The sequence below is a fragment of the Engystomops pustulosus genome, chromosome 9, assembly GCF_040894005.1.
Source record: "Engystomops pustulosus chromosome 9, aEngPut4.maternal, whole genome shotgun sequence".
In the NCBI taxonomy this organism is placed as follows: Eukaryota; Metazoa; Chordata; class Amphibia; order Anura; family Leptodactylidae; genus Engystomops; species Engystomops pustulosus.
In genome coordinates this window covers 9,362,414-9,378,109 of record NC_092419.1, presented here as the reverse complement: position 1 = coordinate 9,378,109, position 15,696 = coordinate 9,362,414, and the positions used below count along the sequence as shown (strand labels likewise).

The window sequence follows — 15,696 nt, the reverse complement described above, 5'->3', positions numbered from 1 at the left end:
GGTAATCTGCTTATATCCGTTATCCATGGCCTCCTTCCTTCTAAAAATCAACTTTTAAAACTATGTAAAGGAATCAAAAGGACTCTGGTAACGCCCCCAAGAGCCTTTCAGGTTATTAGCATCATATTATAACTTGATTTTAGAAGGAAGGAGGCCATGGATAACAAATATAAGAAGATACCACAGTCACGGTGCCTGGATCTATGAGTAACTGTCTCTGGTTTATCATGATGGATTTTGATGGTGAATTTCCTTTAAACAAAGGTAAGTAAAATTATAGAATCTAAATTTACACTACTAATTCCTACTAATCAATACTTGGAAGTACTTTGGCAATTTAATCAATAAATAATTAAATAATGACAAAACTTCAATGCAGAAAACACTTTATTTAAAAAAACAAACATTTTTTAAACATTTCAATTGGAATAATATATATACACTCGGGGCATGCACTGTCTTCTTGTCTGTCTTAGGTGAATACGTCTTCCAGGATGAGATAAGGAAGGTCTTAATTGGCAAAGTCTCTTTAAGAAATAGCTAAAAATAGTACAAAACATTGGGGTTCAGCCATGGGACACCCGTCTGTCTGATGGTGTGAAAAGTTACAAAATTAACTCATTGATGGACAAAGGTTTATAACAACATATTACAAAATTCTCTTACAATAAATAATTACAGTCAGAATAGTCATGAAATTGAGTTAAAAATTTAGTCCCGAGGAACTAAAGACATTTTGTAACTACGAGGAAGGTTCCCAGTGCTACTAAACTCAGGGCTTAGATCTAATTTCTCTCTCGGCACCTCTGGGGTCAGGGTAAACTTCTGGAGGAGAGTCGTCAGGAATAGGAAGAGTTCCATCTGAGCTAAGCCTTCTCCAGGACACATCCTTCTTCCTATGGAGACACATGAGGAAGAGTTTTTAGTCAACGATTTCTCTTGTCAACTTTCATGCAAAAAAAATTGGCAAGGAACTTGATCTTCCAATTAATTAAATTCTTCCTTGAGATTTTGACTCTTGTCTTGACCAAGCACAGAAGACATTTTACCTGCAGAGAACGGCATTAAAGCTGCATGTTTCTTTACTGCCCCATCATCATCCAGAAACCGATCCGGGGAGAAGACCTCCGGCTCATGAAACTGTTCAGGATCTTTCAATACAGTGGTTAATAATGGGAACACATCTGTGCCCTAAAAGTTTAAGAATTAAGATTATTTATGTTGCAATCTATCATATTTATGCTTATACTTATATAGCCAAAAAAATCTGGTATCTTGGATCTCATTTGTTCTCATGAGAGATGAAACACCGCCGTTGGGGTGTGGCAGCAAATCATTCTTGCCCCATTAAGAAGACATTTGCTTGCCCGTGCTGAAATATTCCAGTGTATGTGTATAATTGTCAAAAAATATAGTCATTGGCCAAATTAGTTTAAAGTTTAAAGTACATCTACCACCAGATTACAGATGGTAGACCGTGCTTACAAGCCTGCTCGTTACCTCTAGGGTATGATGGCACTGGTTTTGGCTAGTTCCATGGCATAAGTACTCTGGAGAAAAGAACTTTATAAAACTACTTAAATGACTAGTAAACTGCAGGCTGTGCAATAAGCATGGCAAAATTTGTAGACAGTCGGCTGATGTCACCGGCTGTCTGCAGGCTGTGGGCAGGACAGAGGGGTGAATATTGAGGGGGGTGACGGTGTTCATGGTTAGTGAACGGCGGAGCCATGAGGCGCTCAAGTGACATGTCATAAGAAGGCCAAGTATAAGAAGATTTTCAGACACTTATTAGGCTTTTATATCCTTCTACAAGTTTTACCTTGGGGATGGTATAACCTCGAAATGACACATCCTCTGTTGTAGAGTGAGGAACCCCAGTAGGAATAATGTCACTGAATCTCTGGATCTCACAGATTACGGCTTCAGTGTAAGGCATCCTGGATCGATCCTCTACAGATGGGCAACGATCACCTATAACCCGGTCAATTTCTTCCTGGACTTTTGCTAAACAGGATATAAGCTTTTATTCACCGTGATGATTCATTAAAAAAATTACCTTATAAAAAAGTTCAAGCAGTGACCAGTTTAAGCACAGTTTTGGCTGATACAGAAAAGCTAAATGTACCTTGAATTTCGGGATATTTTAGTAGAAGCAGTAAACCAAATCGAAGGGTGGTGCTGGTGGTCTCAGTCCCGGCAAAGAACAAATTAATTACGGATACAACTAGATTCTCATTATGGAATTCGGAGGCCGGATTTTGTTGATCCTGTATAAAGGCAAATACAGTATAAATGTTTTTCTAATAGTTACAGAGATTCCTAGGCTGAAAAAGAAAGGTCATATGCAGAGATGAGCGAGTATACTCGTCCGAGCTTGAGGCTCATTCGAGTATTAGCATACTCGAAACGGCTCGTTGCTTGGACGAGTATTTCGCCTGCTTGGGATCGAGCATTTTCTTAAGTGAAGAACACATTGGAAGAACACAGTGAAGAACACATTGCAGATGTTCGCGTACATCTGCTAACTTATCCGAAGACACGCCTGCCGAACCGTGTTCTTCAAAATAGTATGTGAAGAACAATATGTGTGAAGAACACATTGCAGATGTATGGAAACATCTGCAATGTGTTCTTCACCCATATTGTTCTTCACATACTATTGTGAAGAACACCTTTCTGCACGCGTGTCTTCGGATAAGTTAGCAGATGTACGAGAACATCTTCAATGTGTTCTTTCAATGTGTTCTTTCAGTAAAAAATGCTAAAGTCTCCCATTGACTTCAATGGGGTTCGTTACTCGATACGAGCACTTGAGCATCGGGAAAAGTTCGACTCGAGTAACGAGCACTTGAGCATTTTAGTGCTCGCTCATCTCTAGTCATACGTCATCCATTTTAAACATTAGACAAGTGACCCCAAATATCTAATGGATAGGAGATATAAGGTAGTGCTGTTAGATGGCTTGGGCACATGTCCTCGTACCCCAGGGTAGATGATTACAAGATGTCCTCTTTAATGAGAACTTTTGTAGTATACCCTATGGAGGAAGTCCTGCAGTTGGATTTACGTGCATGGAGGAAGACAAATGTTGACCAGAGGAAATTGTGAATGGATCAGCTCCAATGAGATTATTTTTGTACAGAAGATTAATTAAGTCTACATTGGGATTGTTAAGATAATTATTCATTTTTATTAAAGGGATCTCTCTTCATCAGGTCTCATGAGCTGGAGACTCTTAGTATTAGTGAAGACAAATGGGAGTCTGGACCATCAGCCACCAAGGAAGATATTTGATTATGGAAGAATATTGCATGTTATCTTCTTTAAGTTCTTCATACTCCAAAGAAGAAGATTTGTCACCTGTTATCTCTTACCTGTTGCATCTTAACCAGGAAGCAATCAATAAAGTGTCTTGTAGAGTCTGGGTTAAGTGTTCTCATACTCTCATCCACCCGCTCTTGAACAAATGCTCGGAAATCAGTGAAATGCTGAAAACCCGTCTGGTGAGGACCAGGCATATGGTGCATAAATCGATGGAAGAAGTAGAAAATCTATGGCAATACAATAGGTCATGCCGGTGAGACCACGTGAACATCTCCAACAGTGATTAACATCCTACAAAATGCAGAATTTAATCTATATGGTACAAATGAGTAAAAAACTGGTGATGACACCCACCAAACCCATTCCAGAATTCATAAATCGATGAATGCCAGTGATATTTTTGAGAAAAGTCAGAAAATGTTCATCTTTGTAGTCAAACCTTTTCCCAAATACAACAGAGCAGATGATGTTGGATACGGCACAACTGAGGAGGAAGGTGGGGTCAAACGTTTGTCCTATTGAGATTGAAAAAAATATATATGTAGATTAATACACTATCCTCAGAGCAATAGTTCACCAGTAGGATCGCCCTCACAACTTTTGGATTACTATAGTGCTGCCATTTTTTTATATGTGTTCCCATATTTCACATTATTTTGTAAAATAAGTTGAAAGAAGTGAATAAGAAGATACTTTAGAGGCTGCGGGACCATTCAAACAATTTGGAGGATTGAATACTCCAACCACGCTGGTACAACAAACTTCTCTGGTAGGCAATCCCAGACCGGACCTGACAGCTAAAAATACCATTGGAAAGAGTGGTTGACGTTGCTTTTGGGCCAATGTATAGAACCTTTAGGCTATATTTTAGGTTGTCCTATTAACTTCTACCAATTTTTTTCTGTTCACCCAAAGTTTTACTGAAGCCATTTTTAATGCCTACCCATATCCATGGAAAGTAGGACTAACTGCTTCTTATAGGAGATGATGAAGGTTCATGAGATGTTTCCATACCTTCAGTTTTGCTAAATTCTTTCACAAGAAACGTGACCTCCTCCTGGATTCTCTCTTCTATACTCCTCTTACCCATCCCGAAGTTCCTAAGGGTCATAAGTGCAAAGCGTCTCATCTGTTTCCAGCGCTCGCCATTGCTGACTATGACTCCTAGAAGAGAAGATACTCATTGAGCTTCTGGAGTGTGGCAACAAGTTCACAAGGAAATTAACTAATGATATGACATCTTACCATATCCCTTCAGCATATAGTCATACAACGGCATTCTTCCTCTTCCACCGAAGGCTTCTTTGTTGTCTATCAAGGCCTCTTTCACCGTATCATATCCACAAAGCATCACCGTTGGTCGAGATCCAAAATGTACTGTGAATACTGGGCCATACTTCTTCTGCAACTGTGAAAACAACATTGAGGTCAAAATCCACATGAAATGTAGGGAGAAAACCACCATGGATGGCAACTCAGGGGAGTTTAACTTTGTAACTTCTTTATTCCTGTGAGTGATGAAAGTTTTAGTGCTCAGACCATCCATGATGCAATCCATAGCCCACAATGTACGACTATGATACTGATACAAATGACAGTATTGGATTATTTACACTGTCACTCACAGGGAGGGGGGGGCAGGTTATTGTGTTCTCCTCTCAATACAATCTAATCGGTGGGGGTTGGACCACTGGGACATTTACTAATCAGGAGAATGAGGGTCCCTTTGCCCATATATAATGGAGGACCAGGTTGAGCACGGGTCCTGCAACTCTATTCGTTCTATATGTGGTGGATATAGCTGAACAAAGTGCTAGGGAGGTCGACTGAAACTCACCAAGGTGTCAGATTACAAAGCTATTCTATGGAGATGGGAGGGGGGAGCAGTGAGTCACAGCAGTTGGGTCTCCACTTAGGATCTTAACGATAAATAAATATTACATACAGAGCCTTCTGAGCCTGGGACAACTGCTTAAATATGCTGAATAAAGTCATAATTGCCAGAAACAGTGTTACATACACTTTCAATAAAGAAATTCCTTGCTATTTTTACAATGTTTACATTGGAACAGTAGATATTAACCGGTTCGCGACCGCCCGCCGTGTATTCACGGCGGCGGTCATGTTCCGATGCATGGAGAGGGCTCGCGGGCCGAGCCCTCTCCATAGCCGGTAAGTCTCTGCTGCATATTGCAGCAAAGGCTTACCGGTAACACCCGCGATCGGTGCCGGAACCGATCGCGGGTGTTTTCTTGCTGATCGGCGGCTTCAAATAGACGGCGGCGCATGGGCGCCGCCATCTTTCCGAGGATCGCCGCTCCCCGTGACATCATCGGGGAGCGGCGATCCATCGCCATGGTAGCTTCGGGTCTCACGAGGACCCGAAGCTACTTCGGGTTAACCCATTCATTACAATGTGCTATCAGCACATTGTAATGTATGAGGAGTAAAATCCCCATATACTGCCATACTGTAGTATGGCAGTATATGGTAGGATCGATCAGACAACCTAGGGTTAAAGTACCCTAGGGAGTTTGAAAAATGGTAAAAATAAAAAGTAAAAAATAGTAAAAAAAAAATATATATATAATAAAAAATCTAAAAATTCAAATCACCCCCCTTTTCCTAGAACTGATATAAATATAAATAAACAGTAAAAATCATAAACACATTAGGTATCGCCGCATTTTCGCCTGATCTATTAAAATATGATAACGGTTTTTCACTGTGTTTAACCCCGTAACGGAAAATCGCGTCCAAAATCAAAACTGGCACTTTTTTGCCATTTAAAAAAAAATTAAAAATTCTATAAAAAGTGATCAAGAGGTCGTATAGTCCTAAAAATAATATCATTGAAAACATCATCAAAAGTCGCAAAAGATGACACCACCCTCAACTGCATACAACGAAGTATGGAAAAGTTATTAGCACAAGAAGACGGCAAAATAAAAAAAAATTTTGTTCATGAGGTTTTAATTTTTGTAAATGTATGAAAACATTATAAAACCTATACAAATTTGGTATCCCTGTGATCGTACCGACCCAAAGAATAAATTAGATGCGTCATTTGTGGTGAATATGACACAAATGCGTTTTTTCACCATTTTCACTGCATTTGGAATTTTTTTCCCGCTTCTCAGTACATGGCAGGGAATATTCAATGCAATCACTATGAAGTGCAATTTGTTACGCAAAAAAAGAGCCATCACACAGCTTTTTACATGTAAAAATAAAAAAGTTATAGATTTTTGAAGGTGGGGAGTGAAAAATGGAAATGAAAAAAAAGGGAAATGGCCCGGTCCTTAACCGGTTAAATTTCTAAACCTGGAACATCGCTCTACGATTTTCCTTCAGGTCAATGTCGTTCAGTGTTCACCTCTTCTGCTCCCATGATATCTTTGCTCCGTTATATAGTTAGTTTGTTTGCTTTCTTCTGAATTTTAGACCTTTTTTAATCTTTAGGACTTGAAAACCTAAAGATAAATCTTTAGACCACTTAAAGAGAATATGATATTTAAATGAACCCACCCAAAATAAATACTTTATTAAAAACTATGATTAGATTAGTTTAGATAAGATACTGTGTCCTGCATATACATTTTACTTGCACTGCCCAGCCTCCTTGTTCCTGATTGACAGGTCTCACTGCTAGGACATGCTGCTGACTGGAACATTGAGAGAGAGCTTTGTGACATCATTGGGCACTTTATGTCATGTGACCAGGGTGATGTCATCTAAGGTCCTTTACACAGTAAGAATGTCTACTCCATGTTTGTATGTGATCTCATGAAATTACAGCAGTAGTGATGGGAACTATGGCTCTTCTTAGTGAGCTGGCTTATTAAGCTCCGCTCACTAAGAAGAGCTGGCTCTTCTGGCTCTTGAATGGCTCCCTTTTTAAATATATGATAGGGAGCCACAGGCCATTCAGTCACCCCACTTCACACCACTATTAACCTGATTGTATCATGTTAAAATGGGCGTAATGAGCCAGTTATCGGCTGGGTTAAGTGAGCCATTGGGTTACTGAGAGGAGCCTACTCCCGCCATTCACATAAAAGAGCCGGCTCATTCGCAAACAACACATCACTGGAGAATGGAGAATGTGCACTATTATACAATTTACATATAACATATGTGTGACGTGTATATGCTCTTTATGTGTGATTATATATGTGATGTGTATATACGTCCAGTGGTGAGGAGCAAAAGGCAGCACAATAAGACTGAGAAAAACAGCAGCCACTAGTGGTCAATAATAAAAGTACACCAGGATTCTGATACTGTACGTGTATATGGTGTGTATATTCTGTACAGTATATATATGCTGTACATCTGTATATGGCACTGCATGTGTATATGTCATATGAATATCCTATATATATGTGCGCATGAGTGTATAAATGTGTGTATTAGTGAAGAACTGTAAAATATGTATATTTTTTAAGGTGGAATGGGGGCCCATTCAGAAGCTGCTATGGGACCCTGTCTCTCCAAGTTATGCCCCTGCCTCAGGATTAAGTGATTTAAGATTGAGGGATTGAGGTAACTGCTGTTTTTTCATGGTACATTTTTTCTGTGAATTCTTTTTTTCCTTCCTTATTTTCTCCATTAATACATTATAAGTGCCAATGCTTCACAGCGTACATCCTGTGCCATGCATGCTTTTCTTGAGCAACTGTTCAAGGGAGCATAGTGCAATTTTCTCAAAAACAAAAGCACCCAAAAAAATGTGACATATTCACACATATTATAAAAGTCCTACGAAAAAGACATTCCGTATCGGAAGAAGGATAAGAGAAACAAGAAAAAGCCAATGTGGTTAACTTGTACTGTAAGGCGAGCAATAAACCAGAATGATAAGGCGTTTAAGGTAGGGATGAGGCGTTACAGGATTATAGAGAGAAAAATAAATTCTGTAAAAAACAGATAAAAGCAGCAAAAATAGAGACTGAAAGAAATGTTACATAGTAAAAGTAATACTAAATTACTGTTAAAGGAAACTGGAGAGTGTGGGCTCTCTGAGGATTAACCTGGGGGTCATGGTAAAGGGACATGAGGAAAGGGCCAATCTATTGAATGTTGCCTTCTCAACTGTCTTTAGTAGAGATGAGCGAGCACTAAAATGCTCAAGTGCTCGTTATTCGAGACAGACTTTTCCCAATTTTCGAGTGCTCGTCTCGAATAACGAACCCAATTGAAGTCAATGGGAAACTCGAGCATTTTTCATTGAAAGAACACTGAAGAACACATTGCAGATGTTTCCGTACAACTGCTAACTTATCTGAAGGCACGCGTGCAGAATGGTGTTCTTCACAATAGTATATAGTAAAAAGCTGAGGGGAGACCTCATTACAATGTACAAATATTTGATTGGGCAGTACAAAAGAACTTTGTACGTATGCCTGTGACCAGGACAAAAGGGCATCTGCTTTGTCTAGAGGAGAGGCGATTCTATCATCACCATAGACAGGGGACATCCTCTACACCTAGAGGAGAGGAGGTTCTACCATCAGCATAGACAGGGAGCATCCTCTACACCTAGAGGAGAGGTGGTTCTACCATCACCATAGACAGGGGTCACTCTCTACACCTAGAGGAGAGGCGGTTCTACCATCACCATAGACAGGGGGCATCACCTACACCTAGAGGAGAGGCAGTTCTACCATCACCATAGACAGGGGACATCTTCTACACCTAGAGGACAGGAGGTTCTGCGATCACCATAGACAGAGGGCATCCTCTACACCTAGAGGAGAGGAGGTTCTACCATCACCATAGACAGGGGGCATCCTCTACACCTAGAGGAGAGGAGGTTCTACCATCACCATAGACAGGGGGCATCCTCTACACCTAGAGGAGAGGAGGTTCTACCATCACCATAGACAGGGGCATCCTCTACACCTAGAGGAGAGGAGGTTCTACCATCACCATAGACAGGGGGCATCCTCTACACCTAGAGGAGAGGAGGTTCTACCATCACCATAGACAGGGGCATCCTCTACACCTAGAGGAGAGGAGGTTCTACCATAGACAGGGAACATCCTCTGCACCTAGAGGAGAGGAGGTTCTACCATCACCATAGACAGGGGGCATCCTCAACACCTAGAGCAGAGGAGGTTTTACCATCACCATAGACCGTAGGCATCCTCTACACCTAGAGGAGAGGCAGTTCTACCATCACCATAGACAGGGGACATCCTCTACACCTAGAGGAGAGGTGGTTTACTATCACCATAGGCAGGGGGCATCCTCTACACCTAGAGGAGAGGCGGTTCTACCATCACCATAGACAGAGGACATCCTCTACACCTAGAGGAGAGGAGGTTCTACCATCACCATTGACAGTAGGCATCCTCTACACCTAGAGGAGAGGCAGTTCTACCATAGACAGGGGACATCCTCTGCACCTAGTGGAGAGGCGGTTATACCATCAACATAGACAGGGGGCATCCTCTACACCTAGAGGAGAGGAGGTTCTACCATCACCATAGACAGTAGGCATCCTCTACACCTAGAGGAGAGGCAGTTCTACCATCACCATAGACAGGGGACATCCTCTACACCTAGAGGAGAGGTGGTTTACTATCACCATAGGCAGGGGGCATCCTCTGCACCTAGAGGAGAGGAGGTTCTACCATCACCATAGACAGGAGGGATCCTCTACACCTAGAGGAGAGGAGGTTCTACCATAGACAGGGGGCATCCTCTACACCTAGAGGAGAGGCGGTTCTACCGTCACCATAGACAGGGGGCATCCTCTACACCTAGAGGAGAGGAGGTTCTACCATCACCATAGGCAGGGGAATCCTTTACACCTAAAGGAAAGGAGATTCTACCATCACCATAGACAGGGGTTCTTTACTGTAAGAGCAGTGACACTATGGAACTCTCTTCCACAGGAGGTTGTTATAGCAGACTCTATGTACATGTTCAAGAGAGGCCTGGACGCCTTTCTGGAGAGCAAAAATATCACGGGTTATGGGGATAAAACATTAATTCTTAATTCAGTTTAATTCTTAAAGGTTGGACTTGTGTCTTTTTCCAACCTTATATACTGTGATATGTCCTTATCAATAAACTTATCCACTCCCAATAAATCCTATTGGCTCTATAGAGATTAACTAAACCAACTTTTTTCTTCGCCAAACAGTGCCCCTCTTATCTATTGGTTATTCAAGGCATCGTATGGACAAGAGGTGCATTTTATCTGGGAAAAAAATCTTCCTACCAAGGGCTTGTGGGGCTTGACGTAAACCTAGTCATATAGCTGGGCTCATATATGACAACTCGGATGAATTGGAACAAATCTGTTCAATAGAATTATATCAATGTCTGGTAGTACAGCAAGTAGCCATTACTCTTCACCTATTGTTCCACAAAGCAGTGACTATGGTTATTTCATCTCTATGCTGACATATCATTTACTGGGGTGACAGACGCTAGCCATCCCTGAGATAGTGGTGCAGGTCCCCCAAGATTGAGCCCCTTGGTTATGAATTAGAGACCCTTCACCAAAGTGCCTTGTTTCTGGTAGAATGTAGGTTTACCAAATGGAAGCAGTAACCGCACCAGTGCAGAATCTCCAGTTGACTATGTGTTGCTTGTTGTGGGCACCATGATTATGAGCGCATTTCATATTAAGATTCAACAAGTTCACTTATCTATGATATATCACTGGAATATGTACTACGTTGTCTACTCTACAATACTATTATTACCCCTCCCTAACTCTGTCGCAGGAAGTTGTTATGGCTGATACTTTGCACATGTTCAAGAGAGGCCTGGAAACCTTTCTTGAGAACAAAAATATCACATGTTATAGAGAAATAGAGACATTTATAGAGACATTTGTTAAATCTATGAGGATGAGCCAGTGTCTTTTTGCAATGTTATCTACCATGATATTATGACACCAAATGATTTACCTGCTTGAGTGAAAGGAGAAGCTCGCGATGATTTACTTGGAGAATGTTACCGATCACTGGTAGTGGTGGAGGACCTGGGGGAAGATGTGGTCCATCCTTAGATTTTCCTTTATTCCATTTTGTCCAGACCAGACATAGTATGACGAGGAGGAGAAGAGCTGTAGCTGGAAGCATGTTCTCTCGTGGTCTCTCCTGGATAAGTGAGGCGCTGCTTATCTCAGGACCTCTCTTTTATACAACCTCCTAGCGAGAGGATAAGGTGATCCCGGCTCCTGTCCCTCTGGTCATGTAAATAGGAATCAGGAACAAGAGTCATTTTGGCAATATATTGAATTATTTTGAAATGGATGGGTCATAGTCTAACAATGTTAGCTAATTTGTGTAGTGTGGACATTGCTGTGTTTGGTGACCCAGGAATGAGTTACAAGTTGACCCAGGTAGCATCAACTGGACAATTCATTTAATGAAACATGTAGGGATCTATATGGCTTATTTCCTTTTCAGAACTGTACCTATGGTGCAGCATATACACAAATCCTGTTTGTGTTATAAGGACACCATGATTGTAGGCTCACCCTAGGGATCACACATAATGATCAGCTAAACAATCCATTTCTCTGTTAAAATTTAAAGCAATAATAACTTATGCATAAAAGTTTTTATATACGATTGTAAGCCCTTACCCTTTGAAGGCACCAAAAATCCCTCTGATGAAAACGATGAAGGTCAGAAATGCGTCAGGGATGTGTACCGGGGCTACTCCACACCTCCAGTGGCCACTATTGACCCACCTTGGCCCATCTCCGGCATCAATTTAACTCTGCGCAAGCGCATTAGCCTGCTGCCTGCATTGCGTCTGCTGAGGAGCTCTGCGCATGTGCTACTGCACTTGCCTGAGTTAAAATTATGCCGGAGATGGGGCAGAGCAGGTAGAGGCAGGTCAGTAGTGGCAACTGGGGGAATGGAGTAACCTTCACCGCCGGACCTTTTTCAGATTACTCCACACTCCCAATAGCCTTAGAAATTAATTTGCATATTGAGGCATTAAACTTTATTTCTGCAGCAGTTACATCCCTGAATTAGTGAAAAACGGGATGTAGTTGCTGCCCGGATGGGGAATCTACCATGGGGATTCACTCAGAAAGTAGAAACCCCGCGTTAGATTTCCTTAAATGCTTTGTGTTTCTGTCATGATAAGAATGAAGTAAAGCATGTTTCACTATGATTTTGTGGCCTATCCGGCCTTCACCGAATAATGCAAGGTTAAAAAACAAACAAACAAAAGCAAAATCATAGTAAAGATACAATACATATGCACAGAAGGGAATAAGAGGAATTCAATGTGAAAATCCCATTTGCGTAACTTATGGGCTTTTTTACTATGAAAACCGTACATCTGTGGAATAGCCTGCCTCAGGCGCAGGTCACAGCAGGAACAGCAGAGAGCTTCAAGAAAGGTCTAGATGCCTTTTTATTCCTAATTAACATTGATGGTTATGTTATATAGAATTGTTTCCCTAAATCCCTTCCTCATCCAATCCCTTCCCTTCCTTGGTTGAACTTGATTGACATGTGTCTTTTTTCAACGGTAAAAGCAATGTAAACTATGTAACTATGTAGTGAATGTTCTGTGCAATTTGAAAGTTGTGTGTAAACAGGAGTAGTGTTGCGCTTTTAGACATCCATGGTTCCCATATCTTGTATACAAATTACATGTAAATATATGTGAGCAGAGAGTAACTAATAAGATGCAAGTAACAGATTGGGATTCTTCTAAAACTTCTTATTCCAGGGTCAATTTTTTTCTCCATTAACAGGGTACAGCTATGGGGTCTAATGTAGCCCCCCCCCCCCCATCCTCCATGTGCAAATTGATGTTTGGACATATTTGAGAGCCAGTACATATACACTAATGTGATTGTTGTGCACTACGCCATTGTTAGCATACACCATTGTACATTCACAACATAATTTTTCATATGTGGAGGCCAATTGGACAACTTACTTCAATTCCATCAACAGATCCATTCTATCTTTCCACAGTTGCAATTTATAGTACAGTACGGTATAGACAACATTAGGTGAGACCACTCGGAACATCAAAGATCATAAAAATCAACAAAAAATCCACAATAGATACAAAAAACTTACTTTTACTGCTCCCAACACTTCCACGCTATGCACCATAATTTGGCAAAACAAAAATTTGACAAAACGTGATAGAGCACATTCTCATCCTGGAGGGTCTCAATGCGCAGTCACAGACAACTTCTGTTTACAGGCGTCACTGGCAAACAGCTCATGCACGTGATCCCTCACTCGTGGGGGAAGCCACGTCATCATACAGCTGAAGCAGGCGCTCGGGCACTTAGTATAGAACGCATCATCGCATAGGTCCTCCCGGTGGGCATGGCCGTCACTACATAAGTTTCGGCTGTTGGCACACACACAAGCACATCCCTGATGTGAAGCCGCTCAATTCCCGGTGCTAACACACACATTCCCTTCTCCAGACATGTATCTGGTTAGTAGAGATAAATGGACCAAATGTTACCATTCGGGTTTGGCCTCGTAACCCAAGCATATTGCTGGATTGTCGGGTCAACAGCCAATCAGTCAAAATGATGACGCTAGCTACTACCAACATTGATTGGCCATGGGTGTCCCCATTGGAACCCCCAATCTCTACTGGTAAGCAGTAGTGCATCATAATAAAGGCGGTTTGGGTGGTAGCCCGGGGCCCACCATTCTAGGGGGCCCATGGCCCCGCAAAGCACCCACCAAATTTTATACACAGAAGGACCTTCACCCATGAAATCCTCATACATCTTTTCCTGCTCTCAATATGCAGGTCCTCCAATGGTCCTGAAACCACCATTTGAAAGCAGATGGGAGGCATCCTCGAGTCCCCGGGAAACTGGATTTTAGTACAATATGTATGGCACTATTAATTCGCCCCTGCTGGTAAGTCTTGTTGTACTAGTCCATGTATCTGTTTTCTTGCAGCCGTGTGACCCAATGTTCCTTATTATTTGAAACCCTTAAAATGTTAAGCTGTGACAATCTACTATTGAGCAGACAAAAAGTTTTATTTTATGAATAGCAGATGCTCTTTGCACCTTGTAAAGATGACGCATTGGGATACTTATATTTCAGGTGAAGACCCTCCTGTTCCAGGAGGTGTTTGCCTATAGCAGTACACAGCGTCTATCTGTTTACTGTACGGCCAAAGGTCATATCTAAATTTAAAAGTTAGACCTGTATGACTGTATACTATTACACAACAGGGGCTAGAATATTCCTGATTTATTAACCCTTAACCAAAATGCAGAAGAACAGATGTGCCACATGAGTGGAACATCAGTGGAAACCAACAGAGCCCTTTGACCTATAATATTCATTTCTGTGGATACAGCAATTTCTCTTATGTATTATAGTAAGATTTTTTTAGACCTGCATTTATGAAGAGTTTTAGACAGTTTTAAAAGAAAGGGGTGTCGCCTTGTGTCTAAAGGTACATAGTACCAGGGTGTGTCTGATTTATGCCAAAACAATGGGGCAGATTTACTTACCCGGCCCATTCGCGATCCAGCGGCGCGTTCTCTGAGGTGGATTCGGGTCCGGCCTGGATTTATTAAGGTAGTTCCTCCGCCGTCCACCAGGTGGCAGCATCAGAACCCACTGGAACACACCGAGCCGGGCTGAGTGAAGGTAAGTGCAATTTTTGCGACACATTTTTTTTTAAATGCGGCGGTTTTTCCAAATCCGTCGGGTTTTCGTTCGGCCACGCCCCCCCCCGATTTCCTCCGCGTGCATGCCGGCGCCGATGCGCCACAATCCGATCGCGTGCGCCAAAATCCCGGGGCAATTCAGGAGAAATCGGCGCAAATCGGAAATATTCGGGTAACACGTCGGGAAAACGCGAATCGGGCCCTTAGTAAATGACCCCCAATATGTGAATTTTGGGTGCATTTTTCTAGCATAAACAAAGTCTCATTTTTCCATTATGCTTGGCACCCATGGCTGGCCAGAACACGAGTGGGGTAGGGGTTGGATGGTTGTTAAAAAAAGAAATTTAGCAGTTAGTTGGCCCCCTTTCCTTTGGTTGGCTCTCCATTTGTCTGGTCCCTGTTTGGCATCTCTGGCCACCAGTTCTACTTTGTATGACCACTTGGGCCACCAGTTTTGAGCACAGTCGGAGGTCTCAAAATGGACCACAAGACCCCAAAAAACTCAATACAGGTCAATACAATTGAATGTCCAGTAAGAGTAGCCAATGTGAACTACAGTGGAGCCGATGTATGCCTTGGCGCACCCATCACATGAATGTAGGAACTCCTGAGAAGTTCCAACTAATTAGTATTTCTGATTCAGCACTTGTATGCTGGAACTGAGAGCTTTGCGAGGTCAGCTATAAACTGGTGCAGTTTTTGCCCCCACA

The 15,696-nt window shown here is 41.9% G+C and overlaps 1 protein-coding gene across 1 annotated transcript; it reads right to left on the bottom strand.

Moving 5' to 3' along the window:
• Positions 1 to 439: 439 nt before the first annotated feature.
• Positions 440 to 11,553, bottom strand: LOC140077603 (cytochrome P450 2B11-like). The gene is made up of 9 exons (XM_072124892.1): positions 11,256 to 11,553; positions 4,573 to 4,735; positions 4,342 to 4,491; positions 3,682 to 3,842; positions 3,378 to 3,554; positions 2,129 to 2,270; positions 1,823 to 2,007; positions 1,050 to 1,191; positions 440 to 896 (listed from the first exon to the last, which is right to left on the bottom strand). Exons 1-9 carry the CDS (start codon positions 11,427 to 11,429, stop codon positions 712 to 714), a joined length of 1,479 nt encoding a protein of 492 aa, XP_071980993.1. The 5' UTR covers positions 11,430 to 11,553; the 3' UTR covers positions 440 to 711.
• Positions 11,554 to 15,696: the final 4,143 nt, after the last annotated feature.